This window comes from Microplitis mediator, chromosome 7 (genome assembly GCF_029852145.1).
Source record: "Microplitis mediator isolate UGA2020A chromosome 7, iyMicMedi2.1, whole genome shotgun sequence".
NCBI lineage: Eukaryota > Metazoa > Arthropoda > Insecta > Hymenoptera > Braconidae > Microplitis > Microplitis mediator.
In genome coordinates this window covers 23293170-23308853 of record NC_079975.1, presented here as the reverse complement: position 1 = coordinate 23308853, position 15684 = coordinate 23293170, and the positions used below count along the sequence as shown (strand labels likewise).

General features: G+C 27.9%; 2 protein-coding genes across 2 annotated transcripts; one reads left to right on the top strand and one right to left on the bottom strand.

Moving 5' to 3' along the window:
• Positions 1-4721: 4721 nt before the first annotated feature.
• LOC130671184 (ras suppressor protein 1) lies at positions 4722-8755 on the top strand. Its single transcript, XM_057474916.1, has 6 exons — positions 4722-5016; positions 5391-5562; positions 6048-6166; positions 6239-6321; positions 6394-6641; positions 8388-8755. The coding sequence occupies exons 1-6, from the start codon at positions 4869-4871 to the stop codon at positions 8470-8472; spliced, it is 855 nt and encodes a 284-aa protein (XP_057330899.1). The 5' UTR covers positions 4722-4868; the 3' UTR covers positions 8473-8755.
• A 36-nt stretch (positions 8756-8791) lies between these two features.
• On the bottom strand, positions 8792-15646 carry LOC130671183 (nuclear envelope integral membrane protein). Its single transcript, XM_057474915.1, has 8 exons — positions 15512-15646; positions 15296-15405; positions 12973-13195; positions 12522-12688; positions 11362-11577; positions 10734-10858; positions 10363-10524; positions 8792-9152 (listed from the first exon to the last, which is right to left on the bottom strand). The coding sequence occupies exons 1-8, from the start codon at positions 15600-15602 to the stop codon at positions 9023-9025; spliced, it is 1224 nt and encodes a 407-aa protein (XP_057330898.1). The 5' UTR covers positions 15603-15646; the 3' UTR covers positions 8792-9022.
• Positions 15647-15684: the final 38 nt, after the last annotated feature.

The window sequence follows — 15684 nt, the reverse complement described above, 5'->3', positions numbered from 1 at the left end:
CAAATTTTTTTTAAAAAAATTCTTTGAAAGATTTGTAGGTCTCCTATTGCGAATGGCTAGGTAACTCAGTGTCGTTTAATTACAATTAATAAAAGAATAAAAAAAGGCTGTATAACTATATCTATATATATCTATGTAAAGTTAACATGGATGATGATATATCTATACCTATACGTTATACGTACGTTTATTCCACCAGGGGCGCTTGCGCATTACCGTCCTAGTATGTACAGCTGTTTTTTTTTTTGCTAATTGGTAAGCTTGAATTATTTTTTTTTTTTATATTATTATTATGTCATAATAAATGAACATTATGAGTCGTGCACTTTTGGATTTTCCAAACTTTTTTTTTTAAATTTGGAATTTTATAACCCAACTAATTATTTTACTTGGAAGGTCAATACAAATTTTTGTTGAAAATGGAAAGCTCTACAAAAATGGTCTCTTATAATTTTTCGATAAATTTACTCTTTCAAAGTTATTCGTTGTCAAATTTAAATGCATGACAAATTTCAGTATTCAACATTCCCTACGAAAATATCAGTATTATCTAAAAAATATCGTAGGGCTGTTTTTGTAGACCATTTTTTTCTAATAAATTATCATTTACCAAATTTTTCAAATTCGGCCATTATATAAATTTCACTGCACATATATCATCTTATATGCTTGCATATACGCAAAATTTATCAGACAATTTTTTTTTCTCACCTCCGGGCGGAAAGCGTCAACTTTCGTCCCGCTGTGCAAAACGAAGTTGCCGCTTCCCGCCTCCGTCGAGGAGAAAAATAGTATACACTCCTCGGGAAGTAAATAAGAAAGCCTCAGATCACATGTTTGTTGACCTCGGCTTCGCCTCAGCCAACAATTACATGTGATCTGAGACATTTCTTACTTTACTTCCCTAGGTATGTAATATACTATTTTTGCAGCACATAAATGTAATATATTTGACATACATAGCAAAAAAATTTTCGTATTTGTGTAAAGAGAAGATTCTGTGTTAAAAATTCGATGTTAAATATTTAGCATTTTCGTGTGTTAATTTAACATACTGCTTTTTGTGTTGTTTGATCAGTTCATTTTTGACAAAATATTGTTTCAACACACGGTTTTGCGCAAATTTTTACAAAATTTTTTTCACGTGTATAATTTTAACACATACATTTTTCTGCGCAAGAAGGTAAAGATTTTTTTCCATGTTCTAGGTGATTAAAAATGCGAGAATATATTATTATATTGTAGCCGTGGTTGGATGATTAATTCAGTACTGGAAGTAGCTAACTCGGGTATAAACGGCAGATGCACACGTCGGGATCATGTAGCTACGTTAAATCGTTGTTGGAGATGTTTGAGCATGTATTTTAGTGTAGATGAAGTATGTACATAAGTATAAATAGTCGTGGTAAACCGCAGTAACCTTCCTACATCATCGCACAATTCACAAATTACTCGATCATATTTATTTTTATTTATTTATTTTATCATCCATAGAACTATTATATCGAGTAATACTGATTAATATACAAATAACACGGTTACTTAGTTTATTTTTACAACTTGTAATAATAAAATATATGAGCTAATTACTAGCCTCGGTTATTACCATCATGATTTCCGAGTAAAAAAAAAATTAATTATTTCACTGGGTATTTTTTGCGTATGAAGGTATCTTCATATGAAGGTTTTATAAGACAATTATGGGTGTACTTATGAGATTTTAACTTTTTGGGTAATTTTCAAAAGTTAATTTGGGTAACAATGTTTAATTATGTTAATAAATTTTTATGACCTTCATTAGTTTATATTAATTTGAAAAATAATGTGATAGTTTTTTTCTGGTACTTTCATAAAAAATTTTCAATTTAGCGGAGACCGGGACAAAGTAAGTTATCATTTCTGAGGCAACAAAACTTTTTTTTTATGAGCTACGAATTATTATAAAAAAAAAGGGGGCAAGTTAGTCAGGACCGACAGTTACAAATTTTAAGTAAAAAAAAATTTTCCCATGTTTGTTATCAGAATTGATTTAGTTGTAACTTAAAAAATACAGACTCTGAGGTAAAATGGGCCAGTGCCGTCAAAATTTTTTTTTAATGCCACGAAATGTTTAAAAAAAATGAGGCAAGTTGGTCAGTATGGACAATGAAAAATTTTCAGTGAAAAAATTTTTCTTCGAGTCTGTTATCAAAATTATTCTATATGGAACTTAAAAAATATGAACTCTGAGGTAAAATGGGCCAGTGCTATAGGAAAAAATTTTTTTTTAATATTGTTAAGAATTGAGATCTTAATTAATTAAGATTTCTCAATCTTCATCTTATTTATTATTTACAATTGAGATCCATCTTCGTAAAAATTGTTAAAAAAATATGGGGCAAGTAGGTCAGTGTGAACAATGAAAAATTTTTTCTCGAATTTGTTATCAAAATTATTTTATTTATAACTAAAAAATACGGACTCTGAGGTAAAATGTGCCAGAACCGGCAAAATTTTTTTTTTAATATTTCACGAAATGTATAAAAAAAAAATGGGGCAAGTTGGTCAGTATAGACAATGAAAAATTTTTAGTGAAAAATTTTACCTCGAGTTTGTTATCAAAATTATTTTATTTGGAACTTAAAAAATACGGACTCTGAGGTAAAATGGGCCAGTGTTGTAGAAAATTTTTTTTTTAATATTGTTAAGAATTGAGATCTCAATTATTTAAGATTTCTCAATCTTTACCTTTTTTATTATTTAAAATTGAGATCCGTCTTCGTAAGAATTGTTAAAAAAATATGGGGCAAGTTGGTCAGTATGAACAATGAGAAATTTTTTCTCGAATTTGTTATCAAAATTATTTTATTTATAACTAAAAAAACAGTTTCTGAGGTCAAATGAATCAGTACCATCGAGAATTTTTTTTTTTTTTTTAAATATGAGTTACGAATTGTTTAAATTAAGTGGGGCAAGTTGGTCAATACAGAAAATTAAAAATTTTCAGTTAAAAAATTTTTTTTCGGATTCGTTATCAAAATTATTTTATTGATAACAAAAAAAATGGACTTTGAAGTAAAATGGGCCACAATTGTAATTTTTTTTTTTAATAATAATGGCTTGTTTTGCTTCAGTCTCTCCTGTAAGAATGCCGAACTAGAACTTTTTGTCGATCCTCGACTCGGAAATACCACAGATCGTACTAAGTAATGAATAATAATATTAATCAATGATTAAATATATAAACGCGAATGGACATAATATCATCAGGATCTAAAGATCTATTGACATTGTCAGAAATTAATAAAAAAAATCACTACTTAAAGATTGAATGCACGTTGATAATGCGTTTGCACAAGTTTGCACGGAGGCCGTCGTGGAATGCGCGCGTCTCGCGTTTCAACCGCAGGATATCACCAATACAGGGCTGAAATTTAAAAAAATATAAATAAAAATACATCCACATATACGTATGTATAAAATAAAATAAAATAAAAAGTAGGTATACGTTAACGTTAACGTTATTGAAAACCAGTTCACCGCGATATCCAAGTCATTCGCTCGTTATCGGCTTATAATTGTGGATTACCATCATCGGCAGGCGTCGTTGTCGGCAAGACGAAGATGGTAAATAGAGAAATGACAGTAAAAAGAAAAGATAAATAAATATATATATAAAAGTATCATCGAGTACTAAATATCGTGCGTGGATATGTAACACACGGCTGTTATCGGTGTACATTTCTCGGATATAACTCTCTTCGATTGGAAATTATTTCCGTCCCTAAGAATTCATTAGCCGTCTCGTATAGAGAAGTCGCTTTGCTCATTTTATTATTCACGCTTCTCTTACACATCCAACTATCACCATCTTTCTTCTCTTCTCTTCTCCTCTTTAATAAAACCTAAACATTGATATACAATCTGCTGGATGAATTTTAATGATGCCTGAATTAATATTATTTCATTTCGCAGGAATTTATTTTATATATTATTGCATTTAAGTCTACCGTTTCTATATTTATTGTCAAAAAAAAATTTATGGATAAAATAATAATAATAAGGGTTATAAATATTATTAATAACTAAATAAATAAATATATTATTAATTAGTTGATATTAATTAAAATTTTATATGGCGCCAGTGTATTGCAGGAAGTCGTCGACATTTTTTTTTTTCTATTGTAAAAATATTTACAGTTATAATTTTAATGCAGCATAAATAATTGTCATTATTCAATTTATTTACAGTCTATTTATATCGAAATTTGAATTAGAAAATAATTAAATTTTTTTTTTATTTGAAAAAAAAATTTCCCGCAAAAATTAAAAAAATTTCTTTTTACTAAACAAATTTTTTTATTTAAAAAGTAAAATTTCCCGCGAAATTTTTTTTTTAATTCAAAAATTAAAATTTCGCGCGAAAATTTTTAAATTTAAAACATGAAAATTTTCGTGGAAAAAATTTTCTTTTACTTAATAAATTTTTTTTAATTCAAAAAATAAAATTACCCGCGAAAATTTTTAAATTGAAATTTCCCGCGGAAATTTTTAAATTTAAAATAAAAATTTTCGTGCAAAAAAAATTTTTTAATGTAATTTTGAAAAAAATAATTAAGATTGATTTTAAAACAAGTAACGACATCTAACGATATGTGAGAGTAAAATTTGAAAGAGAGCGGCAAAATCTCAATGGATAAGCAGTAGAAATATCTGAGTTTAAAAATGGGAGTTGGGAGTGCGGGCAGTCGGGGATAAGTAAGTGAAGAAGAAAGAGCGTGTGGAGAAGAGAGACAAGTAGTACAAACAGTAACGTTTATTTAAAGGTCCTGACGAGACACGACACACAACGTTACTTGTGTATTGCTGTAAATTTAAGTGCGCGCGCAATGAACCAAGCCCCAGTATCGTGTATTCCTGCCGCGACAAAGATGTCAAAGGCCAAAAAGATCCTAGACGAAGCTCGGGAAGTTCAAAATCCTGAGCTTGATCTCGCTGATAAAAATGTATCAACATTTGAAGAGATGCCCGGATTGCGTGAGTATTTCTCTGCTGTTCCATATTTGTATGACGGGTTTACTCGACGAGCCAAATTTGGTAGCTTGTCGCGACAACTTTTTTCAACATAACATATATATGTATATATATATAGATATAACATCATCATTTTTTGTGTTAATTTTTGAGAGGCGTGGTTACGCATGCGCGTGTTACTTATTTTTGACTTTTGAATTCAAATACACGTGGGATTTTTTTTACTTGAAATATTACTGACCTACGATAAAAAAAATTTATAATTTTGGATGTATAAAAAAAATTTATTGTTTTATAATTCAAAATTATTTTTAAAAAATTTTAGCCGCACTCATTACCGTGTATTTAATTTAATAAATAATTTTTTCTTGTTACAGTGAATATGTTAAACATCACAAGATTAACATTAAGCCACAATAAAATCCAACTTGTGCCACCAGGATTAGCCAATCTGGTTAATTTGGAAATATTGAACTTATTTAATAATCATATTACGGAATTACCTATTTCGTTGTCACAAATGCCGAAATTGAGGATACTTAATGTAGGGTTAGTTAAAAATAATTGTCATTATACAAAAAATTTACAATTACTCTATGAAAAAAAATTCATATGGAATCCAGCCTAGATCCCTATGAGGATTTTACCCACTTGGCGTTTTCGGATGGATTCTCATATTGCTTCCTATAGAAATCCAGCATAGATCCTGACATAAAGTCTCATATGGGTTCCTATGGGGATCCACACCATGCCAAATTTATATGGGAATTTAGTATGGATTCCCATGTGGGTTTTTACGATGATTTCCCACAAAGAAATCCATATATCCAAGTCTCTACGTCAAGTTCCTGTATGGGAATGTAGATACCCATGGTTTTGTACATGGATTCTTATATAAATCCATACACTTCTATATTAATTCTTATGGATTCTTACATAATTCCATACTCTCTTATATGGATTCCTATGGGTTCCCATGCAATCCCACATGGATTTTGTTGATAGGGTAAATAAATATAAATATTATTTTTTAGTATGAATCGTTTGGATGTTTTACCAAGAGGTTTTGGTGCTTTTCCAGTTCTCGAGGTGCTTGATCTGACATACAATAATTTAAATGAAAAAAATTTACCAGGAAATTTTTTTATGATGGGTAAATAAATAATTAATTGAATAAATAAAATATTATTTACAATTAAAAAAAAAATTATTATCATATTTTTAGAAACATTACGAGCACTTTATCTAGCTGACAATGATTTTGAATATCTTCCACCGGAAATTGGCTCATTGAAAAATCTTCAAATTGTAAGTTAGAAATAAATATTTTTTTTTTATACAAAAAAATAAAATAATTGAATTTAAAATTTTAACTTACAGCTGGTACTGCGTGAAAATGATCTAATAGAATTACCAAAAGAAATTGGTGAACTTACGCGTCTCCGTGAGCTTCATATCCAGGGAAATCGTTTAACTGTTCTTCCACCGGAAATCGGCAATCTCGATTTAGTCAGCAATAAAGCGGTTTTTAGAATGGAATTCAATCCATGGGTAACTCCCATTGGTGATCAATTACAAGTCGGCATTTCTCATGTCATGGATTACATTAGATCTGAAACTTATAAATAGTAAGTGATCTTTCCAAAGTTTGATTTAAAATTTCTATTATAATTTTCGCCACTCGCAGTATTTAAATTATGTAACAAATTTAAGGGTAGAGCCGAGCTCGTTTTCGCAGTATTCGCGCGAAATTTATAAGAATAAATATTCATTTATTTATTTACTCCATTCGGCAATTATACAGTATTAAAACAATAGGGAAAAAATAAATGATATACTAAAATTACAAATTGAAGAAACAGATATGATAAAAAAAGTTATAAGAGAAGAATATAAAATAAAAGTAACAGCAAAATAATAAAAAATATCACTTATATGTGAATAATATCCAGCCGCTTTGCGACCAAGGAAATTACAGTTGATTACATTAATAAATTTCTAGCGACACTTTTAAATTTATGAGCCGAAACACCAAAAATGTCGATCTCAGATGCAAATTCGTTGACTAACTTTGATATTCTATACAGCGGAACTCGCGTGGAGAAGCGCGTTTTAACTTTCGGGACGAGTACTCTTGATGTTCTCACTCTAATGTTAGGCACCACCTTGAACAGACTAATTAATTCAGGGACATCCAATCGGCTATTAATAATACATAAATAATTATATAAAACTGCATAATTATTTTAAAAAATTTAATTTAAATTTAGCGCCGAAATTTGCCTACAGCTATTTATAATTTATTTTAATAATAAGTAAATATCGCATCACTAATTCCAAAAAGCAATATTTTTATACGCCCTCTTGGCTTTAGCTCTAAAGCTAAAGGGCGTATAATTTTTTTTTTAATTGCTACTCATATTGTATCTTTATTCTGAAACTGAAAATTGGAAAAAAAATTTTTAGCTATAAAATAAGTCAAAAAAATGATTGGCAATGAAAAAAAATTACACGTTCTTCCCTGATTAAGAAAAATGATTTGACCAAAAATTTTGAGTTTAGAGAATTTCCTCAAGCTAAGAGCGTAATCTCTTACAATCCACTACCCAAATAGCAAAATTACGTCTTGATGAGTTCTGAATGAATTCCTATTTATGATTTAGACGTCTCATCAACATCTTAAAGAAGTCTTTAAGAAGTCTTCAAGATGTCGAATGAGCCACCTAGCGAACTCAGTAAGACGTCTTTAAAAAGAGTTCTTTTTTCTGACTTCGCAAATAAGACTTCAGTATGAATTTACCATGACGTCTTTAAGGAGCTCCTAATTTTGACTTCATAAAGAAGTTTAAAAAAGAATACATTTAGTTGTCACAAAACTGACGTCTTATTTATGGAGTCTTCAAGAACTCTCAATTAAGAGTTCTTGAAAATGACACCATCCCAAGCGGCACAAAAAAAAAATTGTTGACTGTATGTTAAATTTAAAACGACAATTTGTTATCATGAATTTAAGTTCACCAATTGTTAACTTAAATTCAACAAAAACTCAACAATTTTTTTTTGTGCCGCTTGGGTTTAAGAAGTCTTTATAAGACATCTTGAGGACGCCTTCAAAAAGACCAAGTAAAGCAGTCATTCCGACTTGAATGCTGTCTGGGTATAGATTTTATTACAGGCCTATGAATTAATAATTATAAAAGTAATTCAAACATGACGTACAATACAGGGAGCAGGGGGGGGGTAATATTTTGATACGGATCTGTTACAAAAAGAGGGTGGGGGTCAAAAGATAATTCTGAATTCGTTACATAATTTAAGTACAGACTCTAAGCTTAAATATTTCAAAACATTAATAATAATTATTATCATTTTAGTGTTTATAATCGTCACCAAAGTGTCAAAGGACCACCGCCAGCAATTGAAAATGACAAGAGTAAAAAAATTTCTCGAATGCGTTAAAAAAAAAATTTACAATTTAAATAAAATTTATAAAAACTACTTAAATTAATTATAATAACAAACTAATTATAAATACTTATCAATGAGCATAATTAATAATTAATAATTATTAATATCAAGTAGTGATTAATGACTGGATTAATTTACTGCCATTAATCTAACAAATGAACTTAAAAAATCAATGGTGCCTTAACGTCATACCTCACACAATATTTTTATAAATTCTATATTTACATATATATTGTATATTAATTATACATAAAGATAAATATATATATATATTTTAGTACTGATTAATTATTAACAAATAATTTTACGAAAATACTTATTTTTATTTATTTTCGTTTAACAATTAATTAAATATTATTATAAATTGATTAATGAGAAATGATAATTATGTACAACATTTAACATGATTTTAATTGAGATGATAAATTTTTATAATATATATATAAAAAATTACATGGGACTATTTATTATTTTATCTAAAAAAAAAAAAAAAAAATCTACTGAATTTTTTTCTTTTCATTGTCATAGAAAATTACAATATTTAATAATCATCCTCGTCATATTCATCTTCAGTGTATTCGCATTCTTCAATTAATCTCGTTATTTCTAAATCATGCTCAGAGGTCTCGAGTTCAGATAAATGTGAGTCGCCTTCCATAAATTTAGCAAACCTACAACATTTTAATTATTTATTTAAATTAATTATCATTAAACTCGAGTGTCATCAACCTGCCGGTTGAGATATAATCGATTTGTGCAAAAAACTGATATTTGTTTAATTTTTTTATAAATTAGACACGATCATAAAATCAATTAATTATCGATATGCCGTCGGTTTTAAAATTACGGCTCAGAATTTAATGGAATTTGGCATATGAGCAGATAATGATGAGAAAAATATTAAATTAAATTTTTGAAACCTGTGATTTCTTATGTAGCTTAATGTATAATGGATGAAAATCTAAATTTTACTGGTTCTTTGTAGCTCTTTAGACATTTAATTGGATCTTTTCCTTATCATTATCTACTAATATGTTAAATTTCATTGAATACTGAACGGTAATTTTTAAAGAGACAGTAAAACTTTGAGTGTAGCAAATTTTAATAAAATTTTACAGATTTTTGTACAATTTCGTAAAACTTTATGAAATTTTATGAAAAAGAAATTTTCACAAGTTCGTACAAAATTAAAAAATTTACAATTTTATACAATTTCATAAAAAAAAATTTTCACGGGTTCACACATAATTAAAAAAAAAAATTTCTACAGAATTTTATGCAATTTTATAAAAAAAAAATTTTTAAGGGTTCGCACGTAATTAAAAAAAAAATCAGTCTATCGGTTGACCCGGCACGCCAGCGCTAAAACTTCCTGCTGTTTTCGAGCTCCTTGAGCTTGAAAAAATTGATGTGAATACATTTTTGAGCTCTTCGAAAATTCGATTTTCGAAAATCGGACCGAAAACAATAACTTTCCGAATTTTGGAAAATTTTCAATTTTCTTAGCGGGAAGTGAAAGAAATTTCTACAAAATTTTATGCAATTTTATAAAAAAAAATTTTTAAGGGTTCGCACATAATAAAAAAAAAAAAGAATTTGCAGAATTTTATACAATTTCATAAAATTTTATGAAATTTCTTAAAAAACATTTTCACGGGTTCGTAGAAAATGAAAAAAAAAATACTTCCATAATATTTTTTCCAAAATTTTGAATTAATTTTACTTATGACATCTTTTTATGTCTAATTTAATTAATTTATTTATTTATCTATCGATCGAATCAATCATAAAATAAATAATTTCCATACAAATTTAATGAATTTAGTTAATTAAAATAAATAAATTTTGAGTAAACATGACAATAATTGAAAATTCATTTACCTGATTGGATCTTTCAATCGTAATACAGTTTTCCATGGATTTGATTCAGGACTTGAACAATATCCTTTTAAATCATCCAAAGCTTTGTTAGTTTCTCTAATCGCTTGGAGTCGGAACTCGTCCTCCGTCAATAATTTCCGGCGTTCAGGAAACATTTTTTTCCTGTTATTAAATCGTCATTAATAATAAAACAAAAAAAACAATAATAAAAATAACTTTTTTATTTAGTAGAAATAAAGATAATTTATTATTAATTTATTATGTACAAAAAATAAACAGTGTTTGGGTATTAAAAATAAAATAAAATTACTACGTAGTGCATGCTGTGTTTTTTTCCAAACTTATTATTAAAATTTCAGATTCAAACCTACCAGTAGCTTTTACTTTTGTGATAAACGGCGACGGGGAAATTGTAGATTACAAAATTTAATACACAAAATGATAATGAAGCTTCAGTGAAATAACTACTGCAGTATATTATCAACAATCCAGAAGCCTGAAAAAATTTATAATTTATTTATTAAATTAAAATTAGAATTTTACTCAGAATCTTTTTTTTTTATTTTCTCACGTTCACTTAAAAATTTTATAATAAAAATTGCAAAATCACCCGGGATCGAAAATTTTTGAGCGAAAAATGTAGAGGGGCAAAATGAACCGTGTAAAATTTTTAAATTTTGAATAAAAAAAATTTTCTGTAATTTTATTTAAAATTTATGCTAAAATATTTTGGATGATTTGTTTATTTAGTGAAATAAAAATTACAAAATTGATTTATTGATATTTTGTGATAAAGATTAAACACTAATGCACTTACTGGTCGTACGTAAGTTTACCCCAGTCGTAATTTTTTTCCAACTGGGTCATTATCTACATTCTTTAAGCTGATTTAATAAATAAAATTGACGGATGATTCAAAATTAACGTACAGTACAACATTTCTTTTTAGAATCACGAATAAAAAAAATTGATCATAAAAATATAAAAAAAAATAAATACCTGTAAAAACCACTGGATAATTTTCTTAGTCCTATCATTAGTGACAGGTCCAATTCTATAGCAAACAAGAAAACTTATCAAAGATGTTACTAAAAAGTACCAAAAAACATAATCTTTGTACTGATGTAAAATAATTTGAGCATTTTCCCAGAGAGCTCGAGCAAGCCATGAACTCATTGCCCAGCCGGTTCCAATCATCAAGTACATGCTTTTTCCCTAAAGTATAAATAAATTTTTAATTCTTCCGAGTATTGGAATATTAAATTTCTTGTACCTGAAGATCAGAACGTTTTTCGCGCAAAGAAAAAAATCTACTGGATGATTAGATTTCTGAAATGTTTCGCATATAGATGCTGGTATGTCAGCCGAAAATCTTAGGCCACCTCAATTTCCAGTACTACCCCTTAAGCATTCGAACTACATAAATTTTCTACGATACTGAAGTTAGCCGACGTTTATTAATTTTTTTTAAAATGATAAATTATAAAAAAAAAAATATTTAAAAAAATTGCACTTGTAGTTTTTTAAATTTTCTATATGTGCATATTTTGAGTTTTCTTTTTTTTTTATAATTTATCGTTTGGAAAAAAATTCCAAAAATTATGAGATGTCTATTAACTTATGAATGATCCTGAAGTTACCAGACAATTAAAAATTTTTGAATTTTAATTTCATCAAATCAATTACAAAAATAAAAAAAAAATCAATGATGCACTTGTAGAAAATTTAAAAAACTACAGGTGTAATTTTTTCAAATATTTTTTTTTCATAATTTATTGTTCAAAAAAAAATCCAAAAATTATTAAACGTCAGCTAACTTCAGTATCAATGATCGTATCAATGATCCTGAAGTTACCAGACAATTAGTAATTTTCGGATTGTTTTTTCAGCAAACCAATTATAGAAAAAACAAAAACTAAAAATATGCACAGGTAGAAAATTTAAAAAACTACAGGTGCATTTTTTTCAAAAATTTTTTATTTTATAATTTCAGATTTTTTAAAAAGTCCAAAAATTATTAGACGTCGGCTAACTTCAGTATCATGTTAACTTCAGGATCATAATTTTCTTCATTTTCGTTGCGCGAAAAACGATCCGATCTTCAGATCAATTAAATTTCATAATTTAATTATATATTGATATACATATATATAACTTACACGACCCAGTAGTTTACCAACAAACCAAACTAATATCAAAACTGAAAACATAACACCCAATGTAACTCCAGTTAAATAATAAAATAATGTATTTCTACTTAATTTTTTAGCGCTCCAAAACAATACAATCCCGCCAATGGTCATCAATACTTTCCATGAATCGATTTCTAAGAAAAAAAATTTTAATAATCAGTAAATAATTAAATTTATTTAGTAATTAAGGGGAAACGCCATCGGACATTTCTCACACTCAGAAAATGAGAATTTTAAAATAATTTTTCTAGAAGACTAATTAGAATTTTTTAAAATACGAAATGTTTACCCCTCTGTTAAAATTTGAAAAACGCTCAAGACTTTTTATTTTAGATCTTCAGTTTGTTTGTGAATTGAATTGAATTGAAAATCGGTTGACGTTACCCCTTAATAATAAAAGCTATTACTTGCAACTCACTTATTAAAGTCATAGACATTTTGTAACGATAATTATTGTATGGGTAAGTAAATACTCCGATACAAGTATCTTCGAATGGATTTATTCGTAACTCTTTACTTTTTTTTGTACCAAACCAATTAAACTTCCATGACCGTTGATTGATATCATGTTTTTCCATAACTTCTGTTGGTGTTTTTCCATCATACAGATCGTAAGTATCAAGATCTGTATGTAAATTCATCTAAAATATGTTGATATTTATTTTTATAAAATATTTATAATATTCGAGTAAAAAAAAAAATTTTTTTTATTACTTTCAATATAAATATATATAAGAAATATTAAATATATGTAATATAAAATTATAAAATTCCATCTTAGAAATTTTAAGGTAAAGTTCCCGAGAGGCAGCTTCCTTTTATTATCCAACACTTCTATTTATTTTATTAAAACTTTTACTAGTCAAGCGCCGAGTCCCAGACTCGAACCCTAGACCTTCTGGACAGCTGAAGCCTTCCTATGCTTTAACCCATGGCATTAATTACGAGCGGTACTTAAATTACGTAACGCATTTAGGATCACTTTTGGACCCCCGCCCTCACTATGTAACAAAACCAGGGTGGCCACAAAGAAATGATTTCAAAATTCCCTGATATTTCCCGGTTTTCCAGTAAAGTTTTTCACATTTTTCCCTGATTTAGAAATTTTATTCGTATCATTTAGATATTCAAAGTTTTTATTATATTTTCATTTTTAATAATTAAATTTGATAATTAAATCATAAGAGAAACCAGAAAAAATGCCAATAAAATAAATTAATATTGCCTACATTTGATTATTCGATGTTAAAAATGTATAAGTTAAAATATTTAATAAGAAATTTTATGATTTAAATAAATTCAAAATACACTGGTTACAAAAATTAAGGGATATTCAAAAAATTGCAAATTTTTTAGTAATTTTCAACAATTTGTGACTCGAAGGAAAATGGTCGTACAATAAAAACAAAAAGTCAAACTGTAGCTTCAAGTGTCTAGTTTTCTGATCTGGGTCTTTAAATTTCTTTATTATGCACAGTTCCGGAGCAATCAAAAATCAATGACAATTATCGAAAAAAATTTATTGAAGCTCGAAGACCGTTTTTAAGACGAGCAAAAATTTTGTAAATTTCTTTTTCGATAGTTTTCTTAGGATTACTCCGGAACATAATAAAAAAATTTAAAGATCAGATCAGAAAACTAGACACTTGAAGCTACAATTTGCCTTTTTTGTTTTTGTCGTATGACCATTTTCCTTCGAGTTACAATCTGTTGAAAATCACTTTAAAATTTGAAATTTTTTTGACATCCCTTAATTTTTAACTAGTGTATAATTTAAAATTTTTTAAATTTTGAACTGTTACAATTTAATTCCCGGATACCTTTCGAAATTCCCTGACATTTCCATGATATTTCCCGGTTGCATTAAATTCCCTGATAATTCCCGATATTCCCGGTTCGTGGCCACCCTGACATTAATTTGTACCGGGTCGTGTTGCCCTCAGCTCAATGATTTCAGTACATCTTCTTTAGACCCATCGAGCCGAAGGCAACACGACCCGGTACGTAATTTTTTATGCTGCACACAAATACCGGCGCGCAAATTTAAATTAAACTTTTTAAATTAACCATCATAAAGTTTCATTTTTTTTAATTTACATGCAAACATTAAAATCACCTTCGCCCCCGCCCTTAAATTTGTTGCGTAATTTAAGTACCGCCCCTTTTAAAAACAAATGGAGTTTAATTGACTTAAAGTTTCCAGAAAAATTTAAAATAATTTCAAGCCCAGATCAAAATTTAAACTCGGACTGAGACCGACCATCTGCAAATTAGAGAAGAAATAATTGAGTGACTCATCCCCAATTCGTCTTATCAGTGAGACAGCCTGCGAATATTTTTTACTACAAAATTAAATAACAAAATTTTAAATTGTTTTTTTATTTCCGGTTGTGTCCTCGGGTAACTTGTCCACCGTGAGAAAAATAATAGCTGTCATTACTTATAAATACTACACATTTTTTCTCATATCAACTAACAATTGTAATTAGTCATGTATTCAATTTATGAAGTAACCTTGTAAATATATATATATATATATATATACACATGCATGCCTACATACATTTTTTTACTGAGTGTACACATGTGTCATTCAAAACAAAACAAATAATCTAGTGAACTAGAAAAGTCTCGAAATAATTTCCATTAAATCAAAAAGTAATAAAAAATATATAAACTGATAAAAATAAATTATTTTTACCTAAAAATCAATAAAAATAATAATAATAAACACAACTTACAATAAGTGTCCTCCACGTGTGAATAAAATATTTTGACTTGGCATTGTGACAGAAAATCCGTAAACCAGGTGCCGAATTTTCAATGGAATCTCCAGGTTCTAAATAATGGACTGAAAAAAAAAATAAAAAAATTACTGACAGTAAAATAATAAATTACAAAAAAAAAAAACGCCGGTACTCAAAAAATTTTAAGGTTACAAATTGAAAGCAACTTACGGGAATCGGCACTTGAACCCCTGGTTAAAATTTGAATAAAAATATAAACAGTAATAAATTTAATGTAATTTTTCATTGAGCTGTCAAACATTTTAGTTAAATTTATTAGTGACCTTTGAGCACACGAATTATTTATTTATCAGTTTATAATTTGATCTTGAACCAGATTTCAA

Bases quoted from the DNA above. Each gene is read 5' to 3' on its own strand.
- LOC130671184 (XM_057474916.1), top strand. From the start codon at position 4,869: ATGAACCAAGCCCCAGTATCGTGTATTCCTGCCGCGACAAAGATGTCA. The intron at 6,167-6,238 runs GTAAATAAATAA...TCATATTTTTAG, and splicing joins AGGAAATTTTTTTATGATGG to AAACATTACGAGCACTTTAT. The intron at 6,642-8,387 runs GTAAGTGATCTT...TTATCATTTTAG, and splicing joins AGATCTGAAACTTATAAATA to TGTTTATAATCGTCACCAAA.
- LOC130671183 (XM_057474915.1), bottom strand. From the start codon at position 15,602: ATGTTTGACAGCTCAATGAAAAATTACATTAAATTTATTACTGTTTAT. The intron at 13,196-15,295 runs GTAAGTTGTGTT...AACATATTTTAG, and splicing joins ACACGTGGAGGACACTTATT to ATGAATTTACATACAGATCT. The intron at 9,153-10,362 runs GTAAATGAATTT...AAAATGTTGTAG, and splicing joins CGATTGAAAGATCCAATCAG to GTTTGCTAAATTTATGGAAG.